At 52.2% G+C, this 15,838-nt stretch overlaps 1 protein-coding gene across 1 annotated transcript in view; it reads right to left on the bottom strand.

Moving 5' to 3' along the window:
- Positions 1-15,838, bottom strand: part of IHH (Indian hedgehog signaling molecule) — a 154,916-nt gene that overhangs the window by 73,315 nt on the left and 65,763 nt on the right. The window contains exon 2 of the mRNA XM_029605025.1: positions 9,915-10,176. Within this exon, the coding sequence (XP_029460885.1) occupies positions 9,915-10,176 (262 nt within the window). The remainder of the gene's footprint in view (positions 1-9,914; positions 10,177-15,838) is intronic.

Genomic DNA, 15,838 nt, shown 5'->3' with positions numbered 1-15,838 from the left:
GGTACTTTCTGGGGTAACCTCACAGCAGCCCCCTGACAGTGTAAGAGTGAGATGTGCCGGTAATGATGACCCCGGGGAATATCACACCTCACAAGCCTGGGGTACTTTCTGGGGTAACCTCACAGCAGCACCCTGACAGTGTAAGAATGAGATGTGCAGGTAATGATGACCCCCAGGGAATATCACACTCCACAAGCCTGGGGTACTTTCTGGGGTAACCTCACAGCAGCCCCCTGACAGTGTAAGAATGAGATGTGCAGGTAATGATGACCCCCAGGGAATATCACACCTCACAAGCCTGGGGTACTTTCTGGGGTAACCTCACAGCAGCCCCCTGACAGTGTAAGAGTGAGATGTGCCGGGTAGTGATGACCCCCATGGAATATCACACCTCACAAGCCTGGGGTACTTTCTGGGGTAACCTCACAGCAGCACCCTGACAGTGTAAGAATGAGATGTGCAGGTAATGATGACCCCAGGGAATATCACTCCTCACAAGCCTGGGGTACTTTTCTGGGGTAACCTCACAGCAGCACCCTGACAGTGTAAGAATGAGATGTGCAGGTAATGATGACCCCCAGGGAATATCACACCTCACAAGCCTGGGGTACTTTCTGGGGTAACCTCACAGCAGCACCCTGACAGTGTAAGAATGAGATGTGCAGGTAATGATGACCCCCAGGGAATATCACACCTCACAAGCCTGGGGTACTTTCTGAGGTAACCTCACAGCAGCACCCTGACAGTGTAAGAATGGGATGTGCAGGTAATGATGACCCCAGGGAATATCACACCTCACAAGCCTGGGGTACTTTCTGGGGTAACCTCACAGCAGCCCCCTGACAGTGTAAGAATGGGATGTGCAGGTAATGATGACCCCAGGGAATATCACACCTCACAAGCCTGGGGGTACTTTCTGGGGTAACCTCACAGCAGCCCCCTGACAGTGTAAGAATGGGATGTGCAGGTAATGATGACCCCAGGGAATATCACACCTCACAAGCCTGGGGTACTTTCTGGGGTAACCTCACAGCAGCCCCCTGACAGTGTAAGAATGGGATGTGCAGGTAATGATGACCCCAGGGAATATCACACCTTACAAGCCTGGGGTACTTTCTGGGGTAACCTCACAGCAGCCCCCTGACAGTGTAAGAATGAGATGTGCAGGTAATGATGACCCCAGGGAATATCACACCTCACAAGCCTGGGGTACTTTCTGGGGTAACCTCACAGCAGCCCCCTGACAGTGTAAGAATGGGATGTGCAGGTAATGATCACCCCAGGGAATATCACACCTTACAAGCCTGGGGTACTTTCTGGGGTAACCTCACAGCAGCCCCCTGACAGTGTAAGAATGGGATGTGCAGGAAATGATGACCCCCAGGGAATATCAAATCCCACAAGCCTGGGATACTTTCTGGGGTAACCTCACAGCAGCACCCTGACAGTGTAAGAATGGGATGTGCAGGTAATGATGACCCCAGGGAATATCACACCTCACAAGCCTGGGGTACTTTCTGGGGTAACCTCACAGCAGCCCCCTGACAGTGTAAGAATGGGATGTGCAGGTAATGATGACCCCAGGGAATATCACACCTTACAAGCCTGGGGTACTTTCTGGGGTAACCTCACAGCAGCCCCCTGACAGTGTAAGAGTGAGATGTGCCGGTAATGATGACCCCCATGGAATATCACACCTCACAAGCCTGGGGTACTTTCTGGGGTAACCTCACAGCAGCACCCTGACAGTGTAAGAATGAGATGTGCAGGTAATGATGACCCCCAGGGAATATCACACTCCACAAGCCTGGGGTACTTTCTGGGGTAACCTCACAGCAGCACCCTGACAGTGTAAGAATGAGATGTGCAGGTAATGATGACCCCCAGGGAATATCACACCTCACAAGCCTGGGGTACTTTCTGGGGTAACCTCACAGCAGCCCCCTGACAGTGTAAGAGTGAGATGTGCCGGTAATGATGACCCCCATGGAATATCACACCTCACAAGCCTGGGGTACTTTCTGGGGTAACCTCACAGCAGCACCCTGACAGTGTAAGAATGAGATGTGCAGGTAATGATGACCCCAGGGAATATCACACCTCACAAGCCTGGGGTACTTTCTGGGGTAACCTCACAGCAGCACCCTGACAGTGTAAGAATGAGATGTGCAGGTAATGATGACCCCCAGGGAATATCACACCTCACAAGCCTGGGGTACTTTCTGGGGTAACCTCACAGCAGCACCCTGACAGTGTAAGAATGAGATGTGCAGGTAATGATGACCCCCAGGGAATATCACACCCCACAAGCCTGGGGTACTTTCTGAGGTAACCTCACAGCAGCACCCTGACAGTGTAAGAATGGGATGTGCAGGTAATGATGACCCCAGGGAATATCACACCTCACAAGCCTGGGGTACTTTCTGGGGTAACCTCACAGCAGCCCCCTGACAGTGTAAGAATGGGATGTGCAGGGTAATGATGACCCCAGGGAATATCACACCTCACAAGCCTGGGGTACTTTCTGGGGTAACCTCACAGCAGCCCCCTGACAGTGTAAGAATGAGATGTGCAGGTAATGATGACCCCCAGGGAATATCACTCCTCACAAGCCTGGGGTATAACCTCACAGCAGCCCCCTGACAGTGTAAGAGTGAGATGTGCAGGTAATGATGACCCCAGGGAATATCACACCTCACAAGCCTGGGGTACTTTCTGGGGTAACCTCACAGCAGCACCCTGACAGTGTAAGAATGAGATCTGCAGGTAATGATGACCCCCAGGGAATATCACACTCCACAAGCCTGGGGTACTTTCTGGGGTAACCTCACAGCAGCATCCTGACAGTGTAAGAATGGGATGTGCAGGTAATGATGACCCCCAGGGAATATCAAATCCCACAAGCCTGGGATACTTTCTGGGGTAACCTCACAGCAGCACCCTGACAGTGTAAGAATGGGATGTGCAGGTAATGATGACCCCAGGGAATATCACACCTCACAAGCCTGGGGTACTTTCTGGGGTAACCTCACAGCAGCCCCCTGACAGTGTAAGAATGGGATGTGCAGGTAATGATGACCCCAGGGAATATCACACCTTACAAGCCTGGGGTACTTTCTGGGGTAACCTCACAGCAGCCCCCTGACAGTGTAAGAATGAGATGTGCAGGTAATGATGATCCCAGGGAATATCACACCTCACAAGCCTGGGGTACTTTCTGGGGTAACCTCACAGCAGCCCCCTGACAGTGTAAGAATGGGATGTGCAGGTAATGATGACCCCAGGGAATATCACACCTCACAAGCCTGGGGTACTTTCTGGGGTAACCTCACAGCAGCCCCCTGACAGTGTAAGAATGGGATGTGCAGGTAATGATGACCCCAGGGAATATCACACCTCACAAGCCTGGGGTACTTTCTGGGGTAACCTCACAGCAGCCCCCCTGACAGTGTAAGAATGGGATGTGCAGGTAATGATGACCCCAGGGAATATCACACCTCACAAGCCTGGGGTACTTTCTGGGGTAACCTCACAGCAGCACCCTGACAGTGTAAGAATGAGATGTGCAGGTAATGATGACCCCCAGGGAATATCACACCCCACAAGCCTGGGGTACTTTCTGGGGTAACCTCACAGCAGCACCCTGACAGTGTAAGAATGAGATGTGCAGGTAATGATGACCCCCAGGGAATATCACACCTCACAAGCCTGGGGTACTTTCTGGGGTAACCTCACAGCAGCCCCCTGACAGTGTAAGAATGGGATGTGCAGGTAATGATGACCCCAGGGAATATCACACCTCACAAGCCTGGGGTACTTTCTGGGGTAACCTCACAGCAGCACCCTGACAGTGTAAGAATGGGATGTGCAGGTAATGATGACCCCAGGGAATATCACACCTCACAAGCCTGGGGTACTTTCTGGGGTAACCTCACAGCAGCCCCCTGACAGTGTAAGAATGGGATGTGCAGGTAATGATGACCCCAGGGAATATCACACCTTACAAGCCTGGGGTACTTTCTGGGGTAACCTCACAGCAGCACCCTGACAGTGTAAGAATGGATGTGCAGGTAATGATGACCCCAGGGAATATCACACCTCACAAGCCTGGGGTACTTTCTGGGGTAACCTCACAGCAGCCCCCTGACAGTGTAAGAATGGGATGTGCAGGTAATGATGACCCCAGGGAATATCACACCTCACAAGCCTGGGGTACTTTCTGGGGTAACCTCACAGCAGCACCCTGACAGTGTAAGAATGAGATGTGCAGGTAATGATGACCCCCAGGGAATATCACACTCCACAAGCCTGGGGTACTTTCTGGGGTAACCTCACAGCAGCCCCCTGACAGTGTAAGAATGGGATGTGCAGGTAATGATGACCCCAGGGAATATCACATCTCACAAGCCTAGGGTACTTTCTGGGGTAACCTCACAGCAGCACCCTGACAGTGTAAGAATGAGATGTGCAGGTAATGATGACCCCAGGGAATATCACACTCCACAAGCCTGGGGTACTTTCTGGGGTAACCTCACAGCAGCACCCTGACAGTGTAAGAATGAGATGTGCAGGTAATGATGACCCCCAGGGAATATCACACCTCACAAGCCTGGGGTACTTTCTGGGGTAACCTCACAGCAGCCCCCTGACAGTGTAAGAGTGAGATGTGCCGGTAATGATGACCCCCATGGAATATCACACCTCACAAGCCTGGGGTACTTTCTGGGGTAACCTCACAGCAGCACCCTGACAGTGTAAGAATGAGATGTGCAGGTAATGATGACCCCAGGGAATATCACTCCTCACAAGCCTGGGGTACTTTCTGGAGTAACTCACAGCAGCCCCCTGACAGTGTAAGAATGAGATGTGCAGGTAATGATGACCCCCAGGGAATATCACTCCTCACAAGCCTGGGGTACTTTCTGGGGTAACCTCACAGCAGCACCCTGACAGTGTAAGAATGAGATGTGCAGGTAATGATGACCCCCAGGGAATATCACACCTCACAATCCTGGGGTACTTTCTGGGGTAACCTCACAGCAGCCCCCTGACAGTGTAAGAATGGGATGTGCAGGTAATGATGACCCCCAGGGAATATCACTCCTCACAAGCCTGGGGTACTTTCTGGGGTAACCTCACAGCAGCACCCTGACAGTGTAAGAATGAGATGTGCAGGTAATGATGACCCCCAGGGAATATCACACCTCACAAGCCTGGGGTACTTTCTGAGGTAACCTCACAGCAGCACCCTGACAGTGTAAGAATGAGATGTGCAGGTAATGATGACCCCAGGGAATATCACACCTCACAAGCCTGGGGTACTTTCTGGGGTAACCTCACAGCAGCACCCTGACAGTGTAAGAATGAGATGTGCAGGTAATGATGACCCCCAGGGAATATCACATCTCACAAGCCTGGGGTACTCTCTGGGGTAACCTCACAGCAGCCCCCTGACAGTGTAAGAATGAGATGTGCAGCTAATGATGACCCCAGGGAATATCACATCTCACAAGCCTGGGGTACTTTCTGGGGTAACCTCACAGCAGTACCCTGACAGTGTAAGAATGAGATGTGCAGGTAATAATGACCCCCAGGGAATATCACAACTCACAAGCCTGGGATACTATCTGAGGTAACCTCACAGCAGCCCCCTGACAGTGTAAGAATGAGATGTGCAGGTAATGATGACCCCCAGGGAATATCACACCTCACAAGCCTGGGGTACTTTCTGGGGTAACCTCACAGCAGCCCCCTGACAGTGTAAGAATGAGATCTGCAGGTAATGATGACCCCAGGGAATATCACATCCCACAAGCTTGGGGTACTTTCTAGGGATGTGAAATCGTTGGCATTTGTTTCATTCTACATTATACAAGCACAGATAAGCATGTACTGCGAAACGAATGAAACGAATGCACATCCCTAGTACTTTCTGGGGTAACCTCACAGCAGCACCTGACAGTGTAAGAATGAGATGTGCAGGTAATGATGACCCCAGGGAATATCACACCTCACAAGCCTGGGATACTTTCTGGGGTAACCTCACAGCAGCACCCTGACAGTGTAAGAATGGGATGTGCAGGTAATGATGACCCCAGGGAATATCACAACTCACAAGCCTGGGGTACTTTCTGGGGTAACCTCACAGCAGCACCCTGACAGTGTAAGAATGAGATGTGCAGGTAATGATGACCCCCAGGGAATATCACTCCTCACAAGCCTGCGGTACTTTCTGGGGTAACCTCACAGCAGCCCCCTGACAGTGTAAGAATGGGATGTGCAGGTAATGATGACCCCAGGGAATATCACAACTCACAAGCCTGGGGTACTTTCTGGGGTAACCTCACAGCAGCACCTGACAGTGTAAGAATGAGATGTGTAGGTAATGATGACCCCAGGGAATATCACACCTCACAAGCCTGGGGTACTTTCTGGGGTAACCTCACAGCAGCCCCCTGACAGTGTAAGAATGGGATGTGCAGGTAATGATGACCCCCAGGGAATATCACACCTCACAAGCCTGGGGTACTTTCTGGGTAACCTCACAGCAGCACCCTGACAGTGTAAGAATGAGATGTGCAGGTAATGATGACCCCCAGGGAATATCACACCTCACAAGCCTGGGGTACTTTCTGGGGTAACCTCACAGCAGCACCCTGATAGTGTAAGAGTGAGATGTGCAGGTAATGATGACTCCTATGTTTCTTTTTCTTGTTGTATACCCTGGGAATAATGTGATTTGCTGTTAATGATTTGAGATTGAATTGCTTGGAAATAATGGGGAGGGCAGCGTATCCCTTGGAAATGTCACTGGAATGCACATCTGTATGGAAACCCCCTGCGTAATCTGCGCCTGCACTGGAGGAGGTGCTGGAAAAAACCTGTGCAGTTCTAAAATGCGATCCCAGCGTGGACACGCCCTATCCTATCTCATCCCCGCCGCAGTGCACTCCAAACAAGGAGTCCTGGCCTCACAGTGGAGGGGTAGCTATGATTTCCTCCTTAGGTTGGAAACGATGCAGATCATTAAACCTGGACATGCCAGGATCTTTCTCTGGTGAGTTTGGGCACGTTCGATGTCCCTCTTAACACCCAAGTGCCCCACTTTTGGCCTTTCTCTCTCCTGCCTCGGCTGGAGTACTTCAGGAGCCCTTCCTGCCCTGTCCTGCCCCTGCCAGATGGGGCTTCCTGTAGCGCACTCTTGCTGAATCACCAAGAAGGCTCAGCACAGCCTGCTCTTCCCCTAACCTCAGCAGCACTCACAAAGTGCACAGTCTCCTGCTCCGCACAGCCTGCTCTGCCTCTAACCTCAGCAGCACTCGCAAAGTGCACAGTCTCCTGCTCCGCACAGCCTGCTCTTCCCCTAACCTCAGCAGCACTCACAAAGTGCACAGTCTCCTGCTCCGCACAGCCTGCTCTGCCCCTAACCTCAGCAGCATTCACAAAGTGCACAGTCTCCTGCTCTGCACAGCCTGCTCTGCTCCTAACCTCAGCAGCACTCACAAAGTGCACAGTCTCCTGCTCCGCACAGCCTGCTCTGCCCCTAACCTCAGCAGCATTCACAAAGTGCTCAGTCTCCTGCTCCGCACAGCCTGCTCTGCCCCTAACCTCAGTAGCATTCACAAAGTGCACAGTCTCCTGCTCTGCACAGCCTGCTCTGCCCCTAACCTCAGCAGCATTCACAAAGTGCACAGTCTCCTGCTCTGCACAGCCTGCTCTGCCTCTAACCTCAGCAGCACTCACAAAGTGCACAGTCTCCTGCTCTGCACAGCCTGCTCTGCCTCTAACCTCAGCAGCATTCACAAAGTGCACAGTCTCCTGCTCCGCACAGCCTGCTCTGCCTCTAACCTCAGCAGCATTCACAAAGTGCACAGTCTCCTGCTCTGCACAGCCTGCTCTGCCTCTAACCTCAGCAGCACTCACAAAGTGCACAGTCTCCTGCTCTGCACAGCCTGCTCTGCCTCTAACCTCAGCAGCACTCACAAAGTGCACAGTCTCCTGCTCTGCACAGCCTGCTCTGCCTCTAACCTCAGCAGCATTCACAAAGTGCACAGTCTCCTGCTCCGCACAGCCTGCTCTGCCTCTAACCTCAGCAGCATTCACAAAGTGCACAGTCTCCTGCTCTGCACAGCCTGCTCTGCCTCTAACCTCAGCAGCACTCACAAAGTGCACAGTCTCCTGCTCTGCACAGCCTGCTCTGCCTCTAACCTCAGCAGCATTCACAAAGTGCACAGTCTCCTGCTCTGCACAGCCTGCTCTGCCTCTAACCTCAGCAGCACTCACAAAGTGCACAGTCTCCTGCTCTGCACAGCCTGCTGTGCCTCTAACCTCAGCAGCACTCACAAAGTGCACAGTCTCCTGCTCTGCACAGCCTGCTGTGCCTCTAACCTCAGCAGCACTCACAAAGTGCACAGTCTCCTGCTCCGCACAGCCTGCTCTGCCTCTAACCTCAGCAGCATTCACAAAGTGCACAGTCTCCTGCTCCGCACAGCCTGCTCTGCCTCTAACCTCAGCAGCACTCACAAAGTGCACAGTCTCCTGCTCTGCACAGCCTGCTCTGCCTCTAACCTCAGCAGCACTCACAAAGTGCACAGTCTCCTGCTCTGCACAGCCTGCTCTGCCTCTAACCTCAGCAGCATTCACAAAGTGCACAGTCTCCTGCTCCGCACAGCCTGCTCTGCCTCTAACCTCAGCAGCATTCACAAAGTGCACAGTCTCCTGCTCTGCACAGCCTGCTCTGCCTCTAACCTCAGCAGCACTCACAAAGTGCACAGTCTCCTGCTCTGCACAGCCTGCTCTGCCTCTAACCTCAGCAGCATTCACAAAGTGCACAGTCTCCTGCTCTGCACAGCCTGCTCTGCCTCTAACCTCAGCAGCACTCACAAAGTGCACAGTCTCCTGCTCTGCACAGCCTGCTGTGCCTCTAACCTCAGCAGCACTCACAAAGTGCACACTCTCCTGCTCTGCACAGCCTGCTCTGCCTCTAACCTCAGCAGCATTCACAAAGTGCACAGTCTCCTGCTCCGCACAGCCTGCTCTGCCTCTAACCTCAGCAGCATTCACAAAGTGCACAGTCTCCTGCTCTGCACAGCCTGCTGTGCCTCTAACCTCAGCAGCACTCACAAAGTGCACAGTCTCCTGCTCTGCACAGCCTGCTCTGCCTCTAACCTCAGCAGCATTCACAAAGTGCACAGTCTCCTGCTCTGCACAGCCTGCTCTGCCTCTAACCTCAGCAGCATTCACAAAGTGCACAGTCTCCTGCTCCGCACAGCCTGCTCTGCCTCTAACCTCAGCAGCACTCACAAAGTGCACAGTCTCCTGCTCTGCACAGCCTGCTGTGCCTCTAACCTCAGCAGCACTCACAAAGTGCACAGTCTCCTGCTCCGCACAGCCTGCTCTGCCTCTAACCTCAGCAGCATTCACAAAGTGCACAGTCTCCTGCTCTGCACAGCCTGCTGTGCCTCTAACCTCAGCAGCACTCACAAAGTGCACAGTCTCCTGCTCCGCACAGCCTGCTCTGCTTCTAACCTCAGCAGCACTCACAAAGTGCACAGTCTCCTGCTCCGCACAGCCTGCTCTGCCTCTAACCTCAGCAGCATTCACAAAGTGCACAGTCTCCTGCTCTGCACAGCCTGCTGTGCCTCTAACCTCAGCAGCACTCACAAAGTGCACAGTCTCCTGCTCTGCACAGCCTGCTGTGCCTCTAACCTCAGCAGCACTCACAAAGTGCACAGTCTCCTGCTCCGCACAGCCTGCTCTGCTTCTAACCTCAGCAGCACTCACAAAGTGCACAGTCTCCTGCTTCACCAGCTTCCCTTTGCTCCCAAACAGTAAGCAATGGTCATCTTACACCATAAGAGTCACCTTCTACAGCACAGTAGCGGTCCCTCTGAGCAGCTGCTTTTAGTTCTTACCTGACTTTACGGAGCAGTGGATGTGGGCTTTTGACTCGTAGTACACCCAGTCGAAGCCGGCCTCCACGGCCAGTCGGGCAAGCAGGCCATACTTGTTGCGGTCGCGGTCCGAGGTGGTGATGTCAACGGCCCGTCCCTCGTAGTGCAGCGATTCCTCTGAATGGTGCCCATCCTCATCCCAGCCCTCCGTGACCCGCAGCTTCACCCCTGGCCACTGGTTCATGACAGAAATGGCCAGGGAGTTGAGCCGGTCCTTGCAGCGCTGCGGAAAAAGAGACGGAGAAAAAAAAAAGATTCAGAGCTGGGCAGAATGATACCTTGCCAGTCCTACCTCAGTCATGCCCCCGCCCCCCCAATGCTGACAAATGGCCATGACTCCCCTCCCCTCCCCCCTCCTGCTCCAGCCACATCACTGCCAAAACCCACTGAGAGGAATCAGTGCTGGCCACAGAGCCAGAATCCTGCTCGTCGTCCACCTGCCTGGTCCATCCTACGCAGAAGGTCCACTGGTGGCACCAAGGTCCGGCTTTAGAACTGAGGCTCAGCGACTTCATTCCTTGACAGCACATCTCAACGTGCTCCCGTCACACACATGGCCCCCACCTCAGCAGCCGGACACAGAGTCCTGCCAGGGGCTGGCAGGCTTTGCAGTGTTTGTGTGATTATTTGTCCAGTGAATGACTGGCCAGTGACAGGAGCCAAAAGGACAAAAGCTAAAATATGAAGAGGTACAGCACGAGCAGCAGCAGTGCAAACACACACACACGCACACACACAGCAGTGCAAACACACACACACACACCCACATCCACATCCACACACACCCACTGCCCCAGCACAGAACAGGTACAGCATAAGCAGCAACAGTGTAAAACACACACATACTCATACCCACACCCACACACACTGCCCCAGTACAGAACATCTATAGCACGAGCAAAAGCAGTGCAAAACACACGCACTCACATACATACACACACCAACCCACATACACACCCAATGCCTCAGCACAGAACAGGAACAGCATGAGCAGGTGCAGTGCAAAACACACACACTCACAGACATACATACAGACACACTCACTGCCCCAGCACAGAACAGGTACAGCATGAGCAGGTGCAGTGCAAAACACAAACACACACACATACATACAGACACACTCACTGCCCCAGCACAGAACAGGTACAGCACGAGCAGGTGCAGTGCAAAACACAAACACACACACACATACCCACTGCCTCAGCACAGAACAGGTACAGCACAAACACAAATACACACACCCACAGCCCCAGCACAGAACAGATACAGCACAAGCAAGTGCAATGCAAAACACACACACACATACACACACAAACCCATTGCAACAGCACAAAACAGGTACAGCTTAAGCAGGTGCAGTGCAAAACACCCACCCACACACACCCACTGCCCCAGCACAGAACAGGTACAGCTGGTGCAGTGCAAAACGCACACACACACATATACACACAGACCCACACACTGCCCCAGCACAGAACAAGTACAGCACGAGCAGCCGCATGGCAAAACACACACACACACAACCACATCCATAGAACAGAGCAGGTACAACATGAGCAACTGCAGTGCAAAACACACACACACACACACACCCATTGCAACAGCACAGAGCAGGTACAGCACGAGCAGCAGCAGCAGTGTAAAACACGCATGCACACACACACATACACCCATTGCAACAGTACAAAACAGGTACAGCTTAAGCATGTGCAGTGTAAAACACACACCCACTGCCCCAGCACAGAACAGGTACAGCAGGTGCAGGTGCAGTGCAAAACGCACACACACACACATATATATACACAGACCCACACACTGCCCCAGCACAGAACAAGTACAGCACGAGCAGGTGCAATGCAAAATACATGCACACACACCCGTAGAACAGAGCAGGTACAACACGAGTAACTGCAGTGCAAAACACACACCCATTGCAACAGCACAGAACAGGTACAGCACAAGCACAAATACACACACACACTGCCCCAGCACAGCACAGGCAGCAGCAGTGCAAGCTTCACAAACACACACACACACAGAACATAAGAACATAAGAACATAAGAAAATGCCATACTGGGTCAGACCAAGGGTCCATCAAGCCCAGCATCCTGTTTCCAACAGTGGCCAATCCAGGCCATAAGAACCTGGCAAGTACCCAAAAACTAAGTCTATTCCATGTAACCATTGCTAATGGCAGTGGCTATTCTCTAAGTGAACTTAATAGCAGGTAATGGACTTCTCCTCCAAGAACTTATCCAATCCTTTTTTAAACACAGCTATACTAACTGCACGAACCACATTCTCTGGCAACAAATTCCAGAGTTTAATTGTGCGTTGAGTAAAAAAGAACTTTCTCCGATTAGTTTTAAATGTGCCCCATGCTAACTTCATGGAGTGTCCCCTAGTCCTTCTACTATCCGAAAGAGTAAATAACCGATTCACATCTACCCGTTCTAGACCTTTCATGATTTTAAACACCTCTATCATATCCCCCCTCAGTCGTCTCTTCTCCAAGCTGAAAAGTCCTAACCTCTTTAGTCTTTCCTCATAGGGGAGTTGTTCCATTCCCCTTATCATATTGGTCGCCCTTCTCTGTACCTTCTCCATCGCAATTATATCTTTTTTGAGATGCGGCGACCAGAATTGTACACAGTATTCAAGGTGCGGTCTCACCATGGAGCGATACAGAGGCATTATGACATTTTCCGTTTTATTCATCATTCCTTTTCTAATAATTCCCAACATTCTGTTTGCTTTTTTGACTGCCGCAGCACACTGAACCGACGATTTCAATGTGTTATCCACTATGACACCTAGATCTCTTTCTTGGGTTGTAGCACCTAATATGGAACCCAACATCGTGTAATTATAGCATGGGTTATTTTTCCCTATATGCATCACCTTGCACTTATCCACATTAAATTTCATCTGCCATTTGGATGCCCAATTTTCCAGTCTCACAAGGTCTTCCTGCAATTTATCACAATCTGCTTGTGATTTAACTACTCTGCACAATTTTGTGTCATCTGCAAATTTGATTATCTCACTCGTCGTATTTCTTTCCAGATCATTTATAAATATATTGAACAGTAAGGGTCCCAACACAGATCCCTGAGGCACTCCACTGTCCACTCCCTTCCACTGAGAAAATTGCCCATTTAATCCTACTCTCTGTTTCCTGTCTTTTAACCAGTTTGCAATCCACGAAAGGACATCGCCACCTATCCCATGACTTTTTACTTTTCCTAGAAGCCTCTCATGAGGAACTACTTCAGGTCTAGAATTGGTTAAATTTTTGGATAAGGCTGACTGAATTCTGCAAGTTTTATAGTCATAGCAATGGCTTACAGGGTACAGAGTAAGCACAGGCAGTGCAATACAAGTCACACACACACACACACATACTCATTCCTCCAGCACAGAACAGGTACAGCACAAGTAGTGCAATGCAAGTCACACACACACACACACACACACTCTGCCCCAGCACAGAACAGGTACAGCACAAGTAGTGCAATGCAAGTCACACACACACACAAACACACACAGCCCCAGCACAGAACAGGTACAGCACAAGCAGTGCAATGCAAGTCACACACACACACACAAACACACACAGCCCCAGCACAGAACAGGTATAGCACAAGTAGTGCAATGCAAGTCACACACACACAAACACACACACACACACACTCTGCCCCAGCACAGAACAGGTACAACGCAAGCAGTGCAATGCAAGTCACACACACACACACAAAACACACAGCCCCAGCACAGAACAGGTACAGCACAAGCAGTGCAATGCAAGTCACACACACACACACAGCCCCAGCACAGAACAGGTATAGCACAAGTAGTGCAATGCAAGTCACACACACACAAACACACACACACACACACTCTGCCCCAGCACAGAACAGGTACAACGCAAGCAGTGCAATGCAAGTCACACACACACACACAAACACACACACACAGTCCCAGCACAGAACAGGTACAGCACAAGCAGTGCAATGCAAGTCACACACACACACACACACAAACACACACAGCCCCAGCACAGAACAGGTATAGCACAAGTAGTGCAATGCAAGTCACACACACACAAACACACACACACACACACACTCTGCCCCAGCACAGAACAGGTACAACGCAAGCAGTGCAATGCAAGTCACACAAACACACACAGCCCCAGCATGTGACAGGTACAGCACAGTGCAATGCAAGTCACACATATACATGCACTGCCCCAGCACAGAACAGATACAGCATGGGTGACAGCAGTGTGACACACACTCACACACACACACACAAGCTGCCCTAGCACAGACATAGCACAGACAGCGCTCTGCAGGATCCCACCGCTCAGACAGAGCTCTTCCCTATCCCTGCAGGAACCCACAGCACAGACAGCGCTCTGCAGGAACCCACAGCACAGACAGAGCTCTGCCCTATCCCTGCAGGAACCCACAGCACAGACAGCGCTCTGCAGGACCCCACAGCACAGACAGAGCTCTGCCTTATTCCTGCAGGAACCCACAGCACAGACAGAGCTCTGCAGGAACCCAGAGCACAGACAGAGCTCTGCAGGAACCCAGAGCACAGACAGAGCTCTGCAGGAACCCACAGCACAGACAGAGCTCTGCCTTATTCCTGCAGGAACCCCCAGCACAGACAGAGCTCTGCAGGAACCCACAGCACAGACAGAGCTCTGCAGGAACCCAGAGCACAGACAGAGCTCTGCCTTATTCCTGCAGGAACCCCCAGCACAGACAGAGCTCTGCAGGAACCCACAGCACAGACAGAGCTCTGCAGGAACCCACAGCACAGACAGAGCTCTGCCTTATTCCTGCAGGAACCCACAGCACAGACAGAGCTCCGTCCTATCCCTGCAGGACCCCACAGCATAGACAAAGCTCTGCCGTATTCCTGCAGGACCCCACAGCATAGACAGAGCTCTGCCGTATTCCTGCAGGAACCCACAGCACAGACAGAGCCCTGTCCTATCCCTGCAAGAGCCCACAGCACAGACAGAACTCTGCCTTATCCCTGCAGAAACCCACAGGAGACAGCTCTGCAGGAACCCAGAGCACAGACAGAGCTCTGCCCTATCCCTGCAGGAACCCAGAGCACAGACAGAGCTCTGCCCTATCCCTGCAGGAACCCTCAGCACAGACAGAGCTCTGCAGGACCCCACAGCACAGACAGCGCTCTGCCCTATCCCTGCAGGAACCCACAGCACAGACAGCGCTCTGCCCTATCCCTGCAGGAACCCTCAGCACAGACAGAGCTCTGCAGGAACCCACAGCACAGACAGCGCTCTGCCCTATCCCTGCAGGAACCCTCAGCACAGACAGAGCTCTGCAGGACCCCACAGCACAGACAGCGCTCTGCCCTATCCCTGCAGGAACCCTCAGCACAGACAGAGCTCTGCAGGACCCCACAGCACAGACAGCGCTCTGCCCCATCCCTGCAGGAACCCACAGCACAGACAGCGCTCTGCCCCATCCCTGCAGGAACCCACAGCACAGACAGCGCTCTGCCCTATCCCTGCAGGAACCCTCAGCACAGACAGAGCTCTGCAGGACCCCACAGCACAGACAGAGCTCTGCCCTATCCCTGCAGGAACCCTCAGCACAGACAGAGCTCTGCAGGACCCCACAGCACAGACAGCGCTCTGCCCCATCCCTGCAGGACGTCTGCCCTGGCATAGGCACCACTGGATCTCAGAACCTCTAGCAGCTGTGAGCAATGGGCCTGCTTTACTCAGATTAGCAACCTTAGATTCACTCCCTGCTGACCCCACTAAGCCCTTGAGGAAAACAGAAATACACGCAAGCACTCATAATAATAATAATTTATATTCCATCTTTTGTGACAT

The sequence above is a fragment of the Rhinatrema bivittatum genome, chromosome 6, assembly GCF_901001135.1.
Source record: "Rhinatrema bivittatum chromosome 6, aRhiBiv1.1, whole genome shotgun sequence".
NCBI lineage: Eukaryota > Metazoa > Chordata > Amphibia > Gymnophiona > Rhinatrematidae > Rhinatrema > Rhinatrema bivittatum.
This window is presented reverse-complemented; position numbering and strand designations above follow the sequence as displayed.